Genomic DNA, 18,235 nt, shown 5'->3' on the forward strand with positions numbered 1-18,235 from the left:
TGCTTGCTGGGCCTTGCCTGGTTAACAAGGATGGAATGTCTTACCCTCTCTCATCCTGTTGTTCATCACAGAGGTACTCAACTCCAGGTGCTGAGTACAGGAGTTTCAAGACACCTTTCAGCAGTGTGCGTGGTTCAAATACTCAGGATGGAAACAGGGAGTAAAAATTCTGTGAAATTGTTTGATCTGTAAGTCTTTCCGATACCTGTGATTAACTAAAAATCCCACTTCTGTATGAAAGCAAATGATTTTGCTGATTTGAATAAAAGTAAGTTCTTCTTGGAAGAAGAAGAATCATCAGCCATCCTCCAGAGAACTAATAAAAAGGATCTAGGTAACATTACTTAATCTTTTTCTTTTAGAGGTCTTTATCCAATTTTTACAGGTAAAACAAATGTTGGGTTAGCTGTGGATAGACAGATTCCCTGAATTAAAGAAAATTTGTACATTTCTACCCACCTTCTGAAATTTCTCTTTTGAACAAGAACTTATTCAGGACTGAGGGGCTTTTTAGGTTTCGAATGCTTTTACACAATGCTTAGAACATTTCTGTCTCTGTGTCTCATGGAGTATTTCCTCATTTCAAAAGTGTTGTTTCAGCTGAGCAGATTGCTGAACAGTTGACTATGTAGACAACTTTGCCTAGAAGGTAAAGTGCTTGTGTCTGAGAAGTCCTTTACAGAAGACACTGCAGTCACTTTGCATCAGTCACAGTGGAAATGTAAGGAATTTTTAGCATCATGTCAGAGAATGGTTCTATGACTACACACAAAATCTTAACTGCTTAGAAATGACAGGAAGCTACATTTCTACTCATATTTCTTTTTCTGAGATCAAACCTTGCTAAAAATTACTGAGGTGATATTCCAGATTTCAAGCCTGGCAGTTCACAATATGTGAGCACAGACCCTGTTCTCTCTGTAGTGTTCTGTGTCTAGTGCCTTGCACTATTAGTACAAGTAGCAATACTTCATTTTCTCACTGAGTGTTCCAGCACCTTCTCACGCCCCAAATAAAATTTACTATTGCCTGCTAAATCAGACTGGCTTCATTTTCTCACTGAGTGTTCCAGCACCTTCTCACGCCCCAAATAAAATTTACTATTGCCTGCTAAATCAGACTGGCTTTGTAGTAGCTGTGTGTCCTTCTTTCACTTTTTTCTCGGCTGTTTTCTGCTGGTGTAAGATCAATGTCACACAGCCAAAGACTGAATAAAGCAGGGTGTAAGGATTTATTAGGAAAGAGTGGTACTGCCCCAGCTTTTTGTCACACTGCTTTTAGAGCAGTATGTTCAGACACCTTGACTGGTAATGTCATCCAACTCCATATCACACAGCCCAGTTCAAAGAAGGGGGCTGCCTAGATCAACTCTTTCACTTCTCCCTGTTCTGGAGAACTGAGGGACAGCTGCTGTGTTCAGTGAACTTTTCAGTGAAAGGGACTTCTAGCAGTAGCCATCGCTATCTGTGGTGCATCAATGCTGGCTGCCAGAGCAAGAGCAGAATGTACACTCTTCAGCCTTATCCCTCAACTCGCTGCAACAGGAATGAGCTCAAACCTTTGCCCATCATGCAAGATGGAGAGGAAAAACGGCTATGAGGAGCTGGTGAATGCAGGGGTTGACACACATCCCTCTGTGGCACCATTAAGTTACATATAGCCTGGAATGTAGTGGCCAACTGGCCACTACATCTTCCTCCTTCTGTAAAACCCTTTCTGGCCTTTCTTCCTCTTCTGCTGCAAAATACAATCCTGTGTCAATGCAAGATTAGATTTTCTTTTGCCTACTTTGCCAAGAAGCTTTCAGCTAGATCTGTGCATTTAAGTACAGGAGGGTCTAATTATCTAATTTATCAGCAGTCTGAGTGTGACAGGGCCAGAAGTGAATCCACTTGCTTCTCCAGTTCCAGCAGTAGCATAGCACATTTGGTTTTTCATTTAGTAGAAGTATGCCCAGCATCCTTTTATTTTCCCCTTTTTGGGTTTAAGAAAACAGTTCCATATTAAATTCAGGTTCTTAAAACATTCTTCTACAGTAGGAATTTACAAGTTTTCATTATCACCAATTTAAAATTTTCTTTTTAGTCTACTAGAACTTATCCTCTGAGGTAGATGACCCTGGCCTTGTTAATGGCAGGACAGAATGAGAAGAACACCCTGTAAGTGGAAATTTTAATGCACTTTCCACTTCTGCAGAGTCAATAAACAAAAATCTTCAGAAGAAACACATGAAATGTCACATTCCTGATACTACCACATATTTCTATGGCAGAGAATGGCGAAAGAGTCATGAAGCAGGAACCCAGTGGACAAAGTAGTGGGATCTGGAAAGACACTGAGAGAATGACAATTTTAAAGGCAGATTTTCAAGAGCAAAAAATCAGCAAGTTAGGAAACAGTACAGGTGTTTAAACAGGCGCAAAGCTTTTCAAGTACCTTCTGCATGGGAAGAAATCCAGTTATTACTGACTCCAGGATGAGATCTGCTTATGTAATCTTTAACAGCTTACACCAGCAATACCTGCAGACTACATCTGCAACATGTGAAACAAAACCCACTGTGCAGTGTGATTAACAGAGCCTACATTTCATACTAATGAGGAGGTGTGCTAGTTTCAGATGAGGTAGAGTTTTCTTCAGTGGCTAGTATGGAGCTGTGTTTTGAATTTGTGCTGAACACAGGGTTGATAACACAGAGATGTTTTTGTTATTGCTGAGCAGGGCTTACACCAAGCCAAGGCCTTTTCTGCTGTTTGTCCTGCCACACTGGTGAGGAAACTGGGGCTACATGGGAGACTGGGGGGAGACACAGCTGGGACAGGTGACCTAAACTGACCAAAGGGATATTCCAGACCATATGACCAGTACATAAAGCTGTGGGGAAGGAGGAAGGGGGTGGACACTAGGAGTAATGGTGTTTATCCTCCCAAGTCACCATTGCACATGATGGGGCTCTGCTGTCCTGGAGGTGGCTGAACACCCGTTTGCCCATGGGAAGCAGTGAATTAATTCCTTGTTTAGTTTTGCTTGCGTGTGTGGATTTTGCTTTCCCTATTAACCTGTCTTTATCTCAACCCATGGCTTTTCTGGCCTTTACCCTTCCAGTTCTCTCCTGAACACCGGTGGTAGGGGAGTAAGTGAGCGGCTGCTGGCTGGGGTGTAACCATGACAGGAGGCTAAGCACCCCCACCAGGCATATGAAGAAAGGACAAGCAAGCTGAATCCTGCATTTCTTCCAGCCTTCCTGCTTCCCAACTGACACAGCTTAGAAACAGCACAAGCTGCTGAAGGCATAGCAAGTGCCAAATCTCCCCAAGCATTTCCCACTTCAATGCAGGCTTGACTCAGCCACAGTGGCAGCAGGGGAACAGTGGCAGGTAAGAAGCTCCACAGAGCAACAGGGAACAATAAAGGGAGGAAGCAGGGAACACAGTGATGATGATGATGATGATAAGCAATGATGACAGGTCTAGAAAGGGTCACAAAGGATGAAGGGAAATCAGAGCATTTAGTTTCGGTTTTTATTTTTAAATAGCTGCCATTGTGCACCACCTGCACTGGACTTTACCAGGCATCACTGTCACAGAAGGGCTGACTGGTTCAGCAGCTGGCTCTCAGTGGCAGCCCAGGGCAGGGGCAGTCACTGCGCACTGCAGCATTCAAAGGGGCATGACGGCAAGGCACCACAGCTGGAAAAACACTGCTGCACCAAGAATTCATGAAGGCATGGTCAGAAGCAGGGATCTCCTGAAAATTTCTGCTGGAGGTGTGGCAGAGAAGAGACATCACTGGGCAGAAGTGCCAGATCCCTTTTTCCACGGAAAAGTTCTTCACCAGATACATGTTTTCTATTACAGATTTCATGTCACTTTGAGCTTTTTAATACCAGAGTTTCCATATCTGAGAACTGAAATGAAGGATTTTGAAAAAGGGTGATTATGGAGTCTGGTCTCGCTCATTACTTGTACCTAGGTCAACAGAAATCATGATGCAAACAAGGTCAGAACTCTTAGAGATGAACTGGGAGTCATGGTTTCCCCCCATCCTTCTTAGCAGGCAATAATAACTACTCAACAGAATTAACTTCAGACTATTTTTGGCAAGTACAGTAATATACTCAGTACACAGCCATAGAATAGCCTAGAGTTTCTCATTTTTGTGCAGCTGGGCCAATTTTCATTTACATTCTGTGCCATTACAGCAAACTCAGGACACTGAGTGCCTAATGAGGGAGACTGTACAAACCAGGATAATCTGTTGGTCAGATGCTATCACCTTGATGAACAGGTTCAGGGACTGTATATGATGCAGTGCAAGCACGGCACATCCTGAATAGTGACCAGATCTGCTGCTCTCTAGTAAAGCCTGGGCTGTGATCAGACTTTTTCATGGTCCTAAGTATTTTAATTCCTGTGTGGATTCTCTCATGCCTAGTAAGAGTCAAGCTCCTGCCAAATCCTCTTCTTCAGTGGGAACTGTTAGTACAGATACTGCCATCTGCTCACTCTGTGTGTTCTCAAGGAAGTTACAGACACACACAGGCTGCTCTATTTCTGTTGAGTTTATCAAACTGGCCTAACATGTTCAAAAATTAGGGAGAGGAAGGATAGACACATACATTAAAACTGTCAATAACATTAGCCTGATTTCCCTAAGAAATTCTTGGTGGTTTTGTTTTGTTTGATAGCAGAGCCTTCATTTATGAAATTACCAATGTCAAACCGTACCTGGAGCAGAGTCTCAAAATTAAAGCCCCAGGAGCCAGATGATCTGAAGCCTGTTCCTTGCTACAGCCCATACTTCCTGTGGTCATTTTAAGAGGTCACTGAGTCTGTGCCTTAGTTTCTGCTTTTGCATAATGGAGCAAGTATTTCTTTGCAACACATCAACAGCACTTTGTACTAAGGTCAGTCATGGTGTCAGGAGGAAGTATCAGCGATGCATGTGACACAGCTGACTCATTTTCAAATAGTTAATGATGTGGCAGATCCACCTTTAGCAATCAACTACATTATCTCATTTTCATGACCCAGCTCAAAGCAGAACATGGGTTACGGGATGTTATGCTGGATAGGCAGTAACCACCTGCAAGCAAGAGGAAAAACAAGCCAGTGTATGTGTCAACTTATGTTTAACATCAGAAGAGAAACTGAAAACTATGGTTACACTTGTATTAGAAAGGAGATTTGTAGCATGGAGGACTTGATGCCAAGGATCAAAATTCTGCGACGCTCTGTGAGAGTCAAGGAGGAATGGGAGAAGATAAAGGGGTTATTTGGAACAACTCATAGTCTGCTCCCATGAACTGGACACCCCTCAGTGGTCAAAGCCTGTTAGGTGAGATTTTGGAGCACTTTTTTAAGCTCAGGTGCATTCAAAAGTAACACAAGTTGTGCTTTAAGAAAATTCAGTGACACGAACCCAAACAAGCTAAGGATGAACAACGGGGAGACTAGAAAAGCACATCCCTGATCTGAACAGCAGTGCTGGGGTGGGTGCACCCTGCACAGACCAGCCTTCCCACAGAACTACCCCCCGTCTGGCCCTAAGGTTACCGCAAGGTGGGACTGGAAGTGAGCCATCCACACTCCTCATGTAGCAACTCATCTGCCTCACACAGCTTATTTTGTTACTTTACAGTAGGTCCTGTTTTCTGGTTTGGTTTTGAGGGTCTTGTTGGAACATTTTTTTGTTGTTTTTTGGTTGTTTGGGTGCTGTTTTGTTGGGTTTTTGTTGGGTTTTCTTTTTGGGATTTTTTGCTCTTTTCTTTTGGTTTCCAACTCCCTGAAGTTTCCACTTCATGCACTACAGGAAAACAAAGCGTGATAAAGCGGGAGATGTGGTTCCCTTAGCCAGAAAACAAGAAAGAGCACAGTCATCTTAGGAGGACCCCATCTTACAAGCTAGCCAATAAAAAGTACAGTGAAAGCCTGGTAGCACACACGCAAAAAAGAAAGAAAAGGAGAAAAAAGCAAGTTCACTGTTTTTAAACTATGGGATGGAAACAAAAAATGATCCAAGTCTGGCTCATTCACTGAACACTTTGCCTCACATGTCAGTTAGGATAATGCTGTACGTGAATGGAACAAAAGACATCCAGGCACCTAAAATATTAGGATAGCACAATACAAGCTACAGAATCTGAAAACAATCAACTGTTTACTGTAAAAAATCCCTCCCATTGTAAAAAGGAAATAATTGGCAATTTAAATCGCAGGTTCAGCAGCAAAAAGTGTTTAGTGAATCAGTGGATCCTGGGGGTTTTTTGGTAGCATATCATCGAGAGAGGAAAAGAGAAAACCGAACCATTCTGTCAGCTTATTCAACTGGATTATTCTGGTTTTTGCTCATTCTTACAGCGTGGGGGTTCTTTTGCTTGGTTGGTTTAGCCTAACCACATGAAGGCTGAGAAAGGACAACTCTCTCTGAGGGACAGACAAGTGCTGGAACGATGAGAAGTTAATACATATAAACCTATGAAAACGTGTATTTCCAACAGGAATTAGGTTTCTAGTTACTGATAGACAGGAGTTCCAAATAACCTTCTAAGGAGAAATTTTCGTAAAGAACTTATGACTTGATAATCTTCAGGAGATATGATAGAACCAATCCTTTGAACTTCACAGAGGAATCTGATCATGTCTCACGATCATGTCTCATGATCTGATGGGAGACATGGTTGCCATTTTCGTAATTTACATTGCCTCACACTCACTGGCTTCTGACAGGCACTTACATGAATCCAAAAGCAATTCTTTTTTTCCCGTTTGTGCATAAAACTGTTGTCCTTAACTTCTGAGTATAGCCTCTTCTCAATTCTTCTGAATGCTGGAGATCAACTGCAAGGTAAGACTGCGGTGTGAGGGAGAAGGGCCTTCTACTGTTCACTGTGGATGGCATTTAGCCCTCTGGATATTATGTGTGAAACAAACAAAAGTCTTGCCTTTGACAGACTGACACACCTCACACCTGGTCTCTTTTACCCTAATCCTGCACTGCTTTGTATGATGAGTTTTGGTCTTCAACTGACAGCCAGCATTTGCTACTGCCAAGAATCATTTTTGCATGGTTGCACAGCTTAGGTTAACAGCAGACATCTTTCATCAGCTGCAACTGCAGAGGGATGAATAACGACGTAAATGATCCTTTCCAGTTTTTCCCAATTAAGAGAATCTATATTTGATTCACTAAAGCCATCTGTGTGACAACTATCTTCCTGTGAAAGCTCTGGAGCAGTTTTTCTTCATCCAGAACCTCATCTTTTTTGATCCTGTTGTTACTGATCAGGCCTAATCTAAAGTTCCAGCTCTCTGAAATGTACACTTCCTTACAGGCTGGACTGTGACTACTGTGCCTAACTACAAAGGTATTTTGAAATTACAATGGCAATGTTACTCAAATTCTTCAGTTCTCTACCTGCCTCTAATAAGGATCTTCTGCTTCTCTCACCCTTGAGTTATTCTATTCCTCTATTTTTCAAATCGTTCATGCAATGCAGAAGATCCTTCAAAAGCTTGAAGAAGAAACTAATTCATCCAACTTTCTTGAAAACTGTCTGCTGTTTACATCTTACAAGGCATTGCTATCTCTACTTTCAGGTTACGAACTGAAAGTAATGTTTCCACCCAGTTAATATTAGTATGACTAATTACTTTTTCTAGAAAGTTGGAAAATAATTTCTCCTGCATCATCCAGTTTAAGCCTTTTCTTTATTATTACCCACCACCAAAATTTAAAGGCTTTGCCAGACCACCATTTCACAGAAAGAAACAGCATGAAACATGACCTTTTGCTTCAGGTACAATTCTTAATGACATGAAGGTCAAAGCTGCAGCATTCACATTTAGGTACTCAACAAGAAAAGTAGTTTACTAACCAGTACTGCAGTACCCTAGAGAAAACAGATATATACACTCGGACAGGTGTTCTCCAAAACATATTTTTAATGTAATGTGCATTTGGAGCCTAAAGAGAGTAAGAGCAGAGAAATATGCTTGTTATTCCTTTTTTACATTACTGTTAAAGCTAAATTACTTCACGTAAAAAAGAAACTGCAATATTTCCATACACGGAGCTAGTAGCCCTGCATAGGAAGTCTTTGAGATAGAATGGAACACAAGTACAATGTTAGTTAAAACCAAACCAACAACAGCTTTTTGCTCTGCCCTCAGTGAAGGCTCAAAAGTTACTTTTACACTCAAAGCCAAGAAATATGAGCAGTCTAGTATGTCTCTCATCAAAATGACCAAAATTACTTTGCAGTCTTAAATACCAGTTGGCTTCATTGTAGTCACAGAAGGTAAAATTAGTGTTTAGTCTACTTTTTCATGCTTCTCAACTTTTTAGAGTGTAACAGTCATTCCACTCTATATTTCAAAGCATGAGGAAGCTGTTTAAAGAACAGCCATATCCTGCCACTGTCACCTTGCAGCTGATACAAAACTGAAGAGAGGCACGCTTTTCCTCAAAAGGTTTTTATCTAATTACAAATCCTCCTTTAAGGATTTTGCTATAGCACTGCATTCCTTTCTTTAAAGTAGTGTTTGTAAAAATGGAGAGGTTAATTTTAACCAGCTGCAAAACAGGTGTTAAAAGACAGCTCTTTGTGGACTTAGGAAACACACAAAACTACTTCTTTTCCACTTGTGAAGTATATATGGAAAATTAACCACAATGTTGCCTTGCATTTCAGAAAGTGTCTTTAACACTTAAACAAACAGAACAGAGACACTGCAGACAGCTGGAATCTTGTTACCAGCCTAAGTGATACAAAAATAGGAATATAATTTTAGATTTTTTTAAATTAGAATATTTTTCATCTTCCTCGTTGAAGGACTTCAGTTGAAACCCACAATGATTAGAAGAAAAGCTGCTTTACATATTTATCCCTCTCCCCAAAAAATGTACCTGAGAGGTCTCAACAAGCAAGGAGCTATCAGTTGCTTTGTCTCTAGGGAGCCATACCTGTAAGTTGCTTAATCAATTTAAAATCTGTTTCATCCCTGCAGGGCATATAATTATTTCTGCAGTGTTCTTAGCATTTTTCTGTGTCAGTAGCTTATAAGCAGTATGTTTCATCAGAAAAAAAGGCCAAATAGGAAAAAAAGAGAACAATGGTAAAAGAATGAGTTAAAAATATTACAAAATTAAAATTAAGATAAACAAAACAGAGTAGTGTAAACACACTTGTCTAAATGCAAAGTGGCCATATATGCATGAACTCATCTGCCAGGACACCTAAGTCCAAGTTATCTGGCAAGATAAGTATTCTCTTCAGCAGAGAGCTTCATCACCATGAAAAATTACATTCAGCATGAAGGTGATAAATCCTTCGGACTGATGCACATCAGTAAATATTTAGACAGAAATTCGTGCAATAAATCAGCATGTGCTAATAGACTGGTTTGTTTCTAATGAGCAGCTAACACAGTAAGCCTTTCTTGTAGCAATATTCACTAGATTTACATAAAACTAATAGTGATATGCTTTCACTTTTGGGAATGCTTTCCATTTAAAAAATTGCTAAAAATTAACAATTTTTACATTATATTTCTGGACTAATGATCATAAATCATAGAATGATTTTGGTTGGAAGAGACCTTAAAGATCATCTAGATCCAACCTCTCTGCCATAGGCAGGGACACCTTCCACCAGACCAGGTTGCTGAGAGCCCCATTCAGCCTGGGCTTTAATACTTCCAGGGTCATCCACAACTCCTCTGGACAACCTGTGCCAGTGGCTCACCACCTTCACAGTAAAGAATTTCTGCCTTACATCTAAGCTAAATCTAACCCTTTTCAGTTCAAAGCCATTCCCCCTTGTCCTTTCACCCCACAACCTTGTAAAAAGTCCCTCTTCAGCTCTTTGGTAGCTCCCTTTAGGTACTGGAAGGTCCTATAAGGTCTCCCTGTAGCCTTCTCTTCCTCAGGCTGAACAACCAACTTATAATAGCCAACTATTTAAACAGGGCAATTGTCAGTTAGAAAGACAAAAATTTAAACTAAAACCACTGAAAAGCAGAACAGATTCCAAAGTAAAAAACTCTAAAATCCCCTTTCTCTGTGACCTATACAAAAATAACTACTTTTATGACTTGATGTATAATGTATTTCTAGCATGGTATGATTTGTTGATTATCCCCATTTACAGAGTAGCAGAAAAGCATTAAAATATATAAATTCAAAAGCCAAACTACATGTCCTCACAAATGAAAAGCTGAGTGGCATGTGTCTTAAGCATTACAAATCACAGCAATTCAGTCAATTGAGTAGAATTTAGTCTTCTGTTATGCAAGAGAAACCTGCACCCTGGCCTGCATCAGCAGCAATATTACCAGCAGGATCAGGGCAGTGACTGTCCCCCTGTACTGGGCACCAGTGAAGCCATGCCTCGAGTGCTGTGTTCAGTTTTGGGTCCTTCACTATAAGAAAGATATCAAGGTGCTGGAGCATGTCCGGAGAAGGGCAGTGGAGCTGGGGAAGGGTTTGGAGCACAAGTCTGATGAGGAGCAGCTGAGGGAGCTGGGGTTGTTCAGCCTGGAAGAAAGGAGGTTCAATGGAGAACTCCACAACTACTTGAAAGGAGGTTGTGGCAAGGTGGGGGCTGGCCTCTTCTCCTCAGTAGCAAGTGATACAACAAGGAGAAATGGCCTCAGGTTGAATTAGGGGAGATACAGATTGAATATTAGGAAAAACTTTTTCATGGAAAGGGTGGTTAAAAAATGGAACAGGCTGCCCAGGAAAGCAGTTGAATCACCACGGCTGGAGGTATTTGAAAGACATGTAGATGTGGCACTTAAGGACATGGTTTAGTGCTGGACTTGGCAGTGCTGGGTTAAGGGTTGGACTCAGTGATCTTAAGGATCTTTTCCAACCTAAATGATTCTATGATTCTCAAAATTTTATACAACATAGACACAGCAAGGGACAAACTGGTGAAAATTGTTTCAAAACAGCAAGTCTGATAGTGACAACACACAAACAGCACTGCATTCAGCATATCTTTGCTTAAAAACATCCCCATAATTTTTGCAAGAATGCTAAGCTAGTAGGCACCTGTACACTGCTGTACACTGGCAGGAATGCCAAAACAGACCAAAACCAAGGAAGGGCTATTCTTATGTGCTCCCAAGACATGTTCTTCCTCAAGTTCAATCACAAATGACACAAATGTTCTGACATCAACTTAAAAATTAAAGTATTAAAAAGACCCTCCTAACCTAATTAATTTGGATTCTAAATATCTTTTATCTCTGACAAAGGCATAAAACAAGTTGTTGGATTTCTGGAGCAAGAACCCCATAGATACACTTACCGCCCACCACAGAGTCAAAAATACCCAATATGCTAGACGACTAAATCTGCAAGTAAACGGTATCCTATCCAACAGAAATTAATTTCACTTTAAGACATTTGTAGGGCTAATGTGCCATAATAAATCCTACTATTAAGCAACAGTAAAGTGCTGAATTATATTAATTACCTGAATCGCACTCACATTTATGATCTTCATTTATAGACTTCTTATCAAGTCAAAAGAGCCCTTTCTGTTGTAAAAGCTAAGCTGTTGTGCAAATATTATAAAAAATAGGTACTTTAATTAGGAGCTATATACACAACAGAACTTCTGCTTTTGTTAAGTATAACTGACATAGTAGAGATGAAAAATCCATGCAAGTATTTATAAAGATACTTAAAATGAAGAAAAAAGGACACTGCTATAGAACTTTCGATACCCTGGCAGACAGCCACTTACTATACTAGATGATGTCTAGATCTGGACTGATAAACACCATGCCATCAACATGCTTTTGTTTTCTTTTGTAGCTAAAGTTGATTTGCAGATTTTAAAGCAGAGCATATATTCGACCTATTTCTCATTAAAAGTTTATCATTAAGGTTTGAGGTTAAACTTTGAGCAAACTTCACATCTAGTCACATAACCGGCACAAGCAAGACATTAGTGCAGAGGGGAAGGTGTCAGTTGTACATAATGAGGACTCTTCCCCCAGCTGCATGATGCAATAGAACAATTTTCAGATTTTAAAGTTCAAGTGGACTACAATCAGAAAAAGCAAGATTTTCTTCTCCCAAATTTAGGACAAATTTCCAGAGGATCAAAATGAAAGCAACCTCAGTTACAGCAGTCAAAAAAGTCAAACCCAAGTTTGGAGAGCTGATAAGTAACTCCAAAATTCATCATGCTATGAAGACAGCATTCTCAAGAGAGCTCCAAACAAACTGCAAAACAAGATTGGCATTTAAGTTGAAATTGGCCAAGTGCTGCATAGAAATATGCTCACACACAACAGTCATGTTTAAGCCAGTGCATAGAGAAGGTAAAAGCACTTATGGTAGTTGCAAATGTTAACAAGTCCATACAACTTGCACAGTTTAGCAATGAGTTCATAGAAAAAGAAGAGAGTAAGAGTAGAAACGCTCAAGCAAAACCAAAAAAAGATGACCTTCCAACCGTATAAAATCCACATAACAGTTATAGTAAAAAGACATCAGTGGAAAATACTCAATTCAGTCCCGAACACCCAACAGGCAAATAAGACCAGAAAAGACAAGCCTTTGGCAGACAATTTAAAAAGTCTAAATATGGCATTACATTTCTAAATAATCCACAAAATATATTATATAGCATATTCATATTAAATACTGGGTAACCAGCTCTGCAGATCTGATGCTAACAACACTAGCCAACGAGAGCGAAATAGAGCAAGCTAAGGGAACGCTGGTGTATCACAACAGTGCTCAAGGAAAATATCACCATGTCGTGCTTCAGGAACAGTACTCTGGGACACCACACTATCATCTATGGAGCACAACGAAGTTCTCCAGTTTTTCAGGGATATGCCCTGCATAGGATATGTTATGATTCACTATTACACGAGCAGCAAGACACTGCAAAGTGGTATGATTTATGGGCTGGATTAAATTCTTTGCTATTTCCTTCTCATCCAGCAAATCACTAGCTGTTTGTTTACATGAGTTTGTGGCATCGAAATGTGAACCTGACTTGATAAGAAGATTCATGATGTCCGGATGGTTGTTCAGTGCAGCAATGTGTAATGGACTGTTGTTATCAGAGTCTCTGACATTTACATCAGCACCACATTCCACCAGGATAGCAGTAACCTGGAGAGAGGGGAATTTACAAACTGGGTAGCGACCAACACATGTAGTATTATTGTCAACAGCAAGGTGAAGTGGACTGAAGTTATTCTTTCCTCTAGGCTGAAGCTTAAGAAACTTGTAAATAGTTTGTTTCTTAAAATGTTCCTGTTCTGAGCTGCAAGGTACTTTCTCCAACAAGCAAATTAAATGCAAAATGATGGAAAGGGCTTTGTTCAGCTGTACTGGATCAGGCAGACATTGGGTTTGTTTCATGGCCCGTTCTATTTCAAGAACACTTTTGCACAGTATACCCATCAGATCATCAAAAGTGACAGTAGTACCTAGAAGGCCTTTTGCCCTATCCTGAAGCATGAAGGAGAAAAGTTCAGCAAATGATAGCAAACTGCTGGCTGTCATAGGGCTCAGTGGGTCAAGATTGCTCTGCTGCATGTCCAAAGCATACTTCCATAAGTTGATGCAACGCTTGAAGTTTCCAGAGTCTGCATACACAGCACCTCTGTATCTAATATAGTAGGATGTGTCTGGGTGAGAAGGGCCAAGAATACGTTCTCTAATTAATAATGCTTGCATTCTCATTTCATCTGGGTCTGCAATAAGATTTTCTAGCTCTTCCGAGCTGTTTACCTCTTTAGCATAATCATAAGCCATAATTAGTGTTTGTGGCACAGGTTTGCTGAGGATATTAGTCCTATCACTGTATCTCATCTCCATAGCTCTCTTCCAGTATTTCAAAGCACCAAGCAGATCTCTCTTTTTGTCCACAAATGTTGCTCCTAGAAGTTCCAGGGCATTTATGCGCTCAGCCTTACTAGTCTGTACATGCTGGGTCAGAAAGTCCACTATATTTGTGTGGCCTGTCACACTGGCTGACAGAAGGGGAGTCATTCCATAACCATCCTTTTCCATTTTAGCACAATACTTGAGAAGCATCTTCATGATCTCCAAACTTCCAGATTCTGCACAGTCATGTAAAGCTGTATTTCCTGCAAGAGAACAAATACAATTACACAAATCAAATTATAGTCAAAATCTCACCATGCTAATAGGTACAAAAAGTTTAAAAATCAAATACTAATAGATTCAAAATGGCTTTTATTTCCTCATTTATGTAATATGAAAGCAAGGCTGCCAGGCACTTATAAAAATCAAAATGTTTCATATCATTGCCTGAAAAAAATAAATAGATTAAAAAAAACCCAACCAAACCAGAACTAAAATGGAATTCTTCACTACATAAAAGCACAGGAGCAGGCAATTCCATTGTATCAAAAGTCAAGCAAATGGGACAGGAGATCAGTTTGGTTGGGCAGAGAACTCCTCACAGAGCTCAAAAGGAAAAAGAAATTTTATGTTTTCTGGAAACAAGGACAGGCTTTGCAGGAATTTGACAGAGCTGTGACTCATATATGCAGGGGCCAAGATGCAAAAGGCCAAAGCTCAATTAGAGTTGAAGCTGATCAGTATTATGTCAGACAATAAGAAGGGTTTTTTAAAGTACACTAGCAGCAAGAGGAGGTCTACAGAAAATACTAGATTGATACTTGTTGAAGATGGTCATCTGACTATTAAGGGTGAAGAAGTGTGGAGACATTCAATACTTTTTTTTGCTTTAGTATTTAATAACACAGATAAACTGTCTTCTGCCCAGTCCCCTGACTTCAGGAATGACTCCCCATTTGTTTAGACACTTCTCAGGGACTAGCTGCAGCAGCTAACTATTCACAAGTCCACAGGACCTGATGGTATTTACGCCAGAGTACTGAAGAAGCGGATGGATGATATGGCAGTACCCCTCTGCATCAGCTACCAAATGTCTGGGGAGGTCCCCACTGACTAGAAGCTAACCAATGTTACAGCATTATATAATAAGGGCAAGAGGGATGACACAGGAACTCACAGACCTGTTAGTCTCACCTCAACACGTGGAAAAATTACGAAGATTATACTGAATGCTACTGTGAAGCATTTAAATGGTGCACAATGCAATCACTGGGCACCATCAACTTGGGTTCACAAAGGATAAGTTCTGTTTTAACTAGTTTGATATCCTTCTAGAATAAGGTCACCCATCCAGATGAAGAGAAGACAATGAATGTAGGATTTTTGCCTTTTAGTGAGTTTTGCCTTTTTTGCCTTTTATACTGTCCCTCACAACATCCTTCTGGACAAGCTGTCCAGCTGTGAGATGAGAAGGGTCATGGTGCACTGGGTGTAGAACTGTCTGAAGGACAGAGCTCAAAGGATTGCAGTGAAGGGGCTACAGGTGGCTGGAGACTGGTCACCGGAGCTGCTCCTCAGGGCTCAAGTCTAGGGCCAATGCTGTTCAACGTATTTATCAATGACCTGGATGCAGGAGTTGACTGCATCGTTAGAGAGCTTGCTGATCATTCCAAACTGGAATGTGCCATTGACTCTCTCATGGGGCAAGAGGCCTTCCAAAAGGGCGTGAAATCTAGCAACAAACACTGGACCTTGTCCCTGGCATTGATCAGCACCTGGCACAAATACAAATCGGGAGAGGAGTGGCTGGAGAGCAGCCCTGCAGAAAAGGACCTGGGGGTGCTGGTTGGCAGCAGGCTCAGTGTGAGTCACCAGCGTGCCAGGGCAAACCCCATCCAGAGGTGTATCAAACACAGCACAGCCAGCCAGCCCACGGAGGTGATTATCCTCCTGTTCTCCGCTTTGGCACCGCTGCCGCTGGAGTGCTGTGAGCAGTTCTGGGCCCCACAATTTAAGAAGGATGTGAAAGTCTTTGGATGCACCCAAAAGAAAGTAATGAAGCTGGTGACAGGGCTAGAAGGAATGTCCTGTGAGGAGCTGCTTGACTTTGGATCTGTCAAGTTTAAAGAAATGGATGCTGAAGGGTCATCTTGTTGCTCTCTACAGCTTCCTGAGAAGAAGTGGAGGGGGAGGTGCCTCGGTATCCAGTGACAGGATACATGGGAATGGCTCAAAACTGTGCTAGGAGACATTCAGACTTAACATGAGGAAACTTCCCTTGCAGAGAGGTGTTCAAACACTGGAGAGGCTTCCTCCAGAGGTGTTTGATTCCCCAAGCCTGCCAGTGTTTCAGATGCCTTTGGTCAATGTCCTTACTAATTTGATTCAGTTTTCAGTTAGCTAAAAGTTGGTCAAGCAGTTGGACTAGATGATCAGTGTTCATATTCCAGTCCCTTCCAACTGGAATAATCTATTCCATAAGGGATTTTGTATCCGCATTTAAGTATGAAACAGAAACTTAAGCTGGCTATCTCCACATTACTTCACTTTTTCCACTTTCATTGCTAAATTTCCCTTCCTCTCAATCTCCAGTAATTATTAAAAAATAGTGGGATCTGTATGAAAAGTAAAGCTGGGCTAACTCAGTATTTGCTTTGTTTTCACCTACCCCATAGTTCTTCCTTTCTTCACCTGCCACATCTTTTGATTTTCATGTTTTGAAGCAATGACTTTACACAATGGAAACCACAATCCATCACAACAGACCCTTTATCTCAGCTGGGACCTTTGAGATTGCTGGTATATCCTAAAGGAGTAGGATATTTTCTCAAGGGAATGTATACACCCAGACAAACTATTCTTAATACATTCTTAGGCCTTTCTGCTTAACTCCCACTTTAACCCCTATGCTCTTTTTGCTAGGATTCCCAAAGACAAGAAGAAAAAAAATGCCCTCAACACACAACATGCAAACATCTATGTTATAAGCAACTTATGATTTACATGCAAATTATTTTTCATTAGCATGACATAGCACAGTCTTTTATATTTAATGGCATTCAGGTTCCAATACAATGTGGGAAAATTTCTAGTAAGTACTAGTGCCACCTGTTTGAAAATATTCACAGAAAATTAGAAATCAAGTATTGGACACCACAGCTAAATAACTATTAGGCTGCAACTAGATGAAGGTTTTACTTAACTTCAAATATGTGCACTTCACTGGAGGAGAAGGAAAAAATGGAGACAAACTCTCCAGGCCCCCTCCTAACATAAAGTCTCTTATGTGGTTGACTGCTTTTAAAACCACATGATTTACATCTACCTTTTTCTTTATATTATATGATATGTATTACAGACTCAGGCATAGAAGCTTCTCAGCCTCACAAAAAATTAATTAACAGAAAGTTCATGTTAGTATCTACCCCCCAACCTGATCAAGATATCCTATATTGTTAGCCCTGCAAATTCAGTTAACTGCTCATCAAATCATCAGGTTCTGTTACACTGCTAGCAAGTTTCCTCATTCACAAAGGACACCTCCTTTTCTAATGGTTCTCTGCCCATTCCTAGTAATAAGATTGGCTTTTAAAAGTTAAGAGTTTCAGGAAACTTCCTTATTTCTATTTTTAGTAGGCTTTTGTTTTAAATGCCGACAAAACAGAGGTACAGGGTGCACCTTGCTGTTGTATTTCTAGTCTCTAAGCAAACTACGGTGGGTTAGGAAAGAAAGCACCAGAAATCTTCAGGTCATGTGAGGGATAACATATTTGTACAGTCTACGGATCTAAACAGCTCCTATTTATCTTCATACACTTTCATTTTTTTTTCCAGGCTCTGATAACTAGACTGCATACTTCACTCTTTGTACTAAAGTATTTAATTAATGAAACTCTAGTCAAAAGCGTGCCTGAGATCTGTTTTAAAAGCCTAACAGTGTATAGAAATAAATTAAAACTAAAGGTGAAGTCTTTCTACTAATACATTCTTTCTGCCAAAAATGTATTGTTTACACTGGCTTAAATATGTCAAATTCCAAACCAAACATGAAATTCATACATATTTAAGTTTATAAGAAACAGAATTTCATACTTACTAAATACACTTCAGAAATAGTAAATATGTCCCATTTACAAATCAATTATAAGAATTTAATGTAGATCTACACAAATAATTTTGAAATCTTGTAGCTTTTACCTATGTGACTTCATTGCACACATCTCCTTTCTAACAAGGCACAGTAAGAGTAAATAAAGTTGAAGGAAAAAAAAATAGGAAAGCAAAATTCAGAAGTATCTGGTCAAACAATAATTACTCTCCTCTAATATCCTCTTTCACCAGGAGATCCAGACACCTTAGGTCCACAATGTAA

At 40.3% G+C, this 18,235-nt stretch overlaps 1 protein-coding gene across 1 annotated transcript in view; it reads right to left on the reverse strand.

Moving 5' to 3' along the window:
• FEM1C (fem-1 homolog C) overlaps positions 1-18,235 on the reverse strand; it is a 44,412-nt gene that overhangs the window by 15,357 nt on the left and 10,820 nt on the right. The window contains exon 3 of the mRNA XM_082301639.1: positions 1-14,126. This exon is cut by the window's left edge and continues 15,357 nt beyond it. Within this exon, the coding sequence (XP_082157765.1) occupies positions 12,817-14,126 (1,310 nt within the window). The 3' untranslated portion in view covers positions 1-12,816. The remainder of the gene's footprint in view (positions 14,127-18,235) is intronic.

This window comes from Coloeus monedula (assembly GCF_965178545.1).
Source record: "Coloeus monedula genome assembly, chromosome: Z".
NCBI classification, from domain to species: Eukaryota; Metazoa; Chordata; class Aves; order Passeriformes; family Corvidae; genus Coloeus; species Coloeus monedula.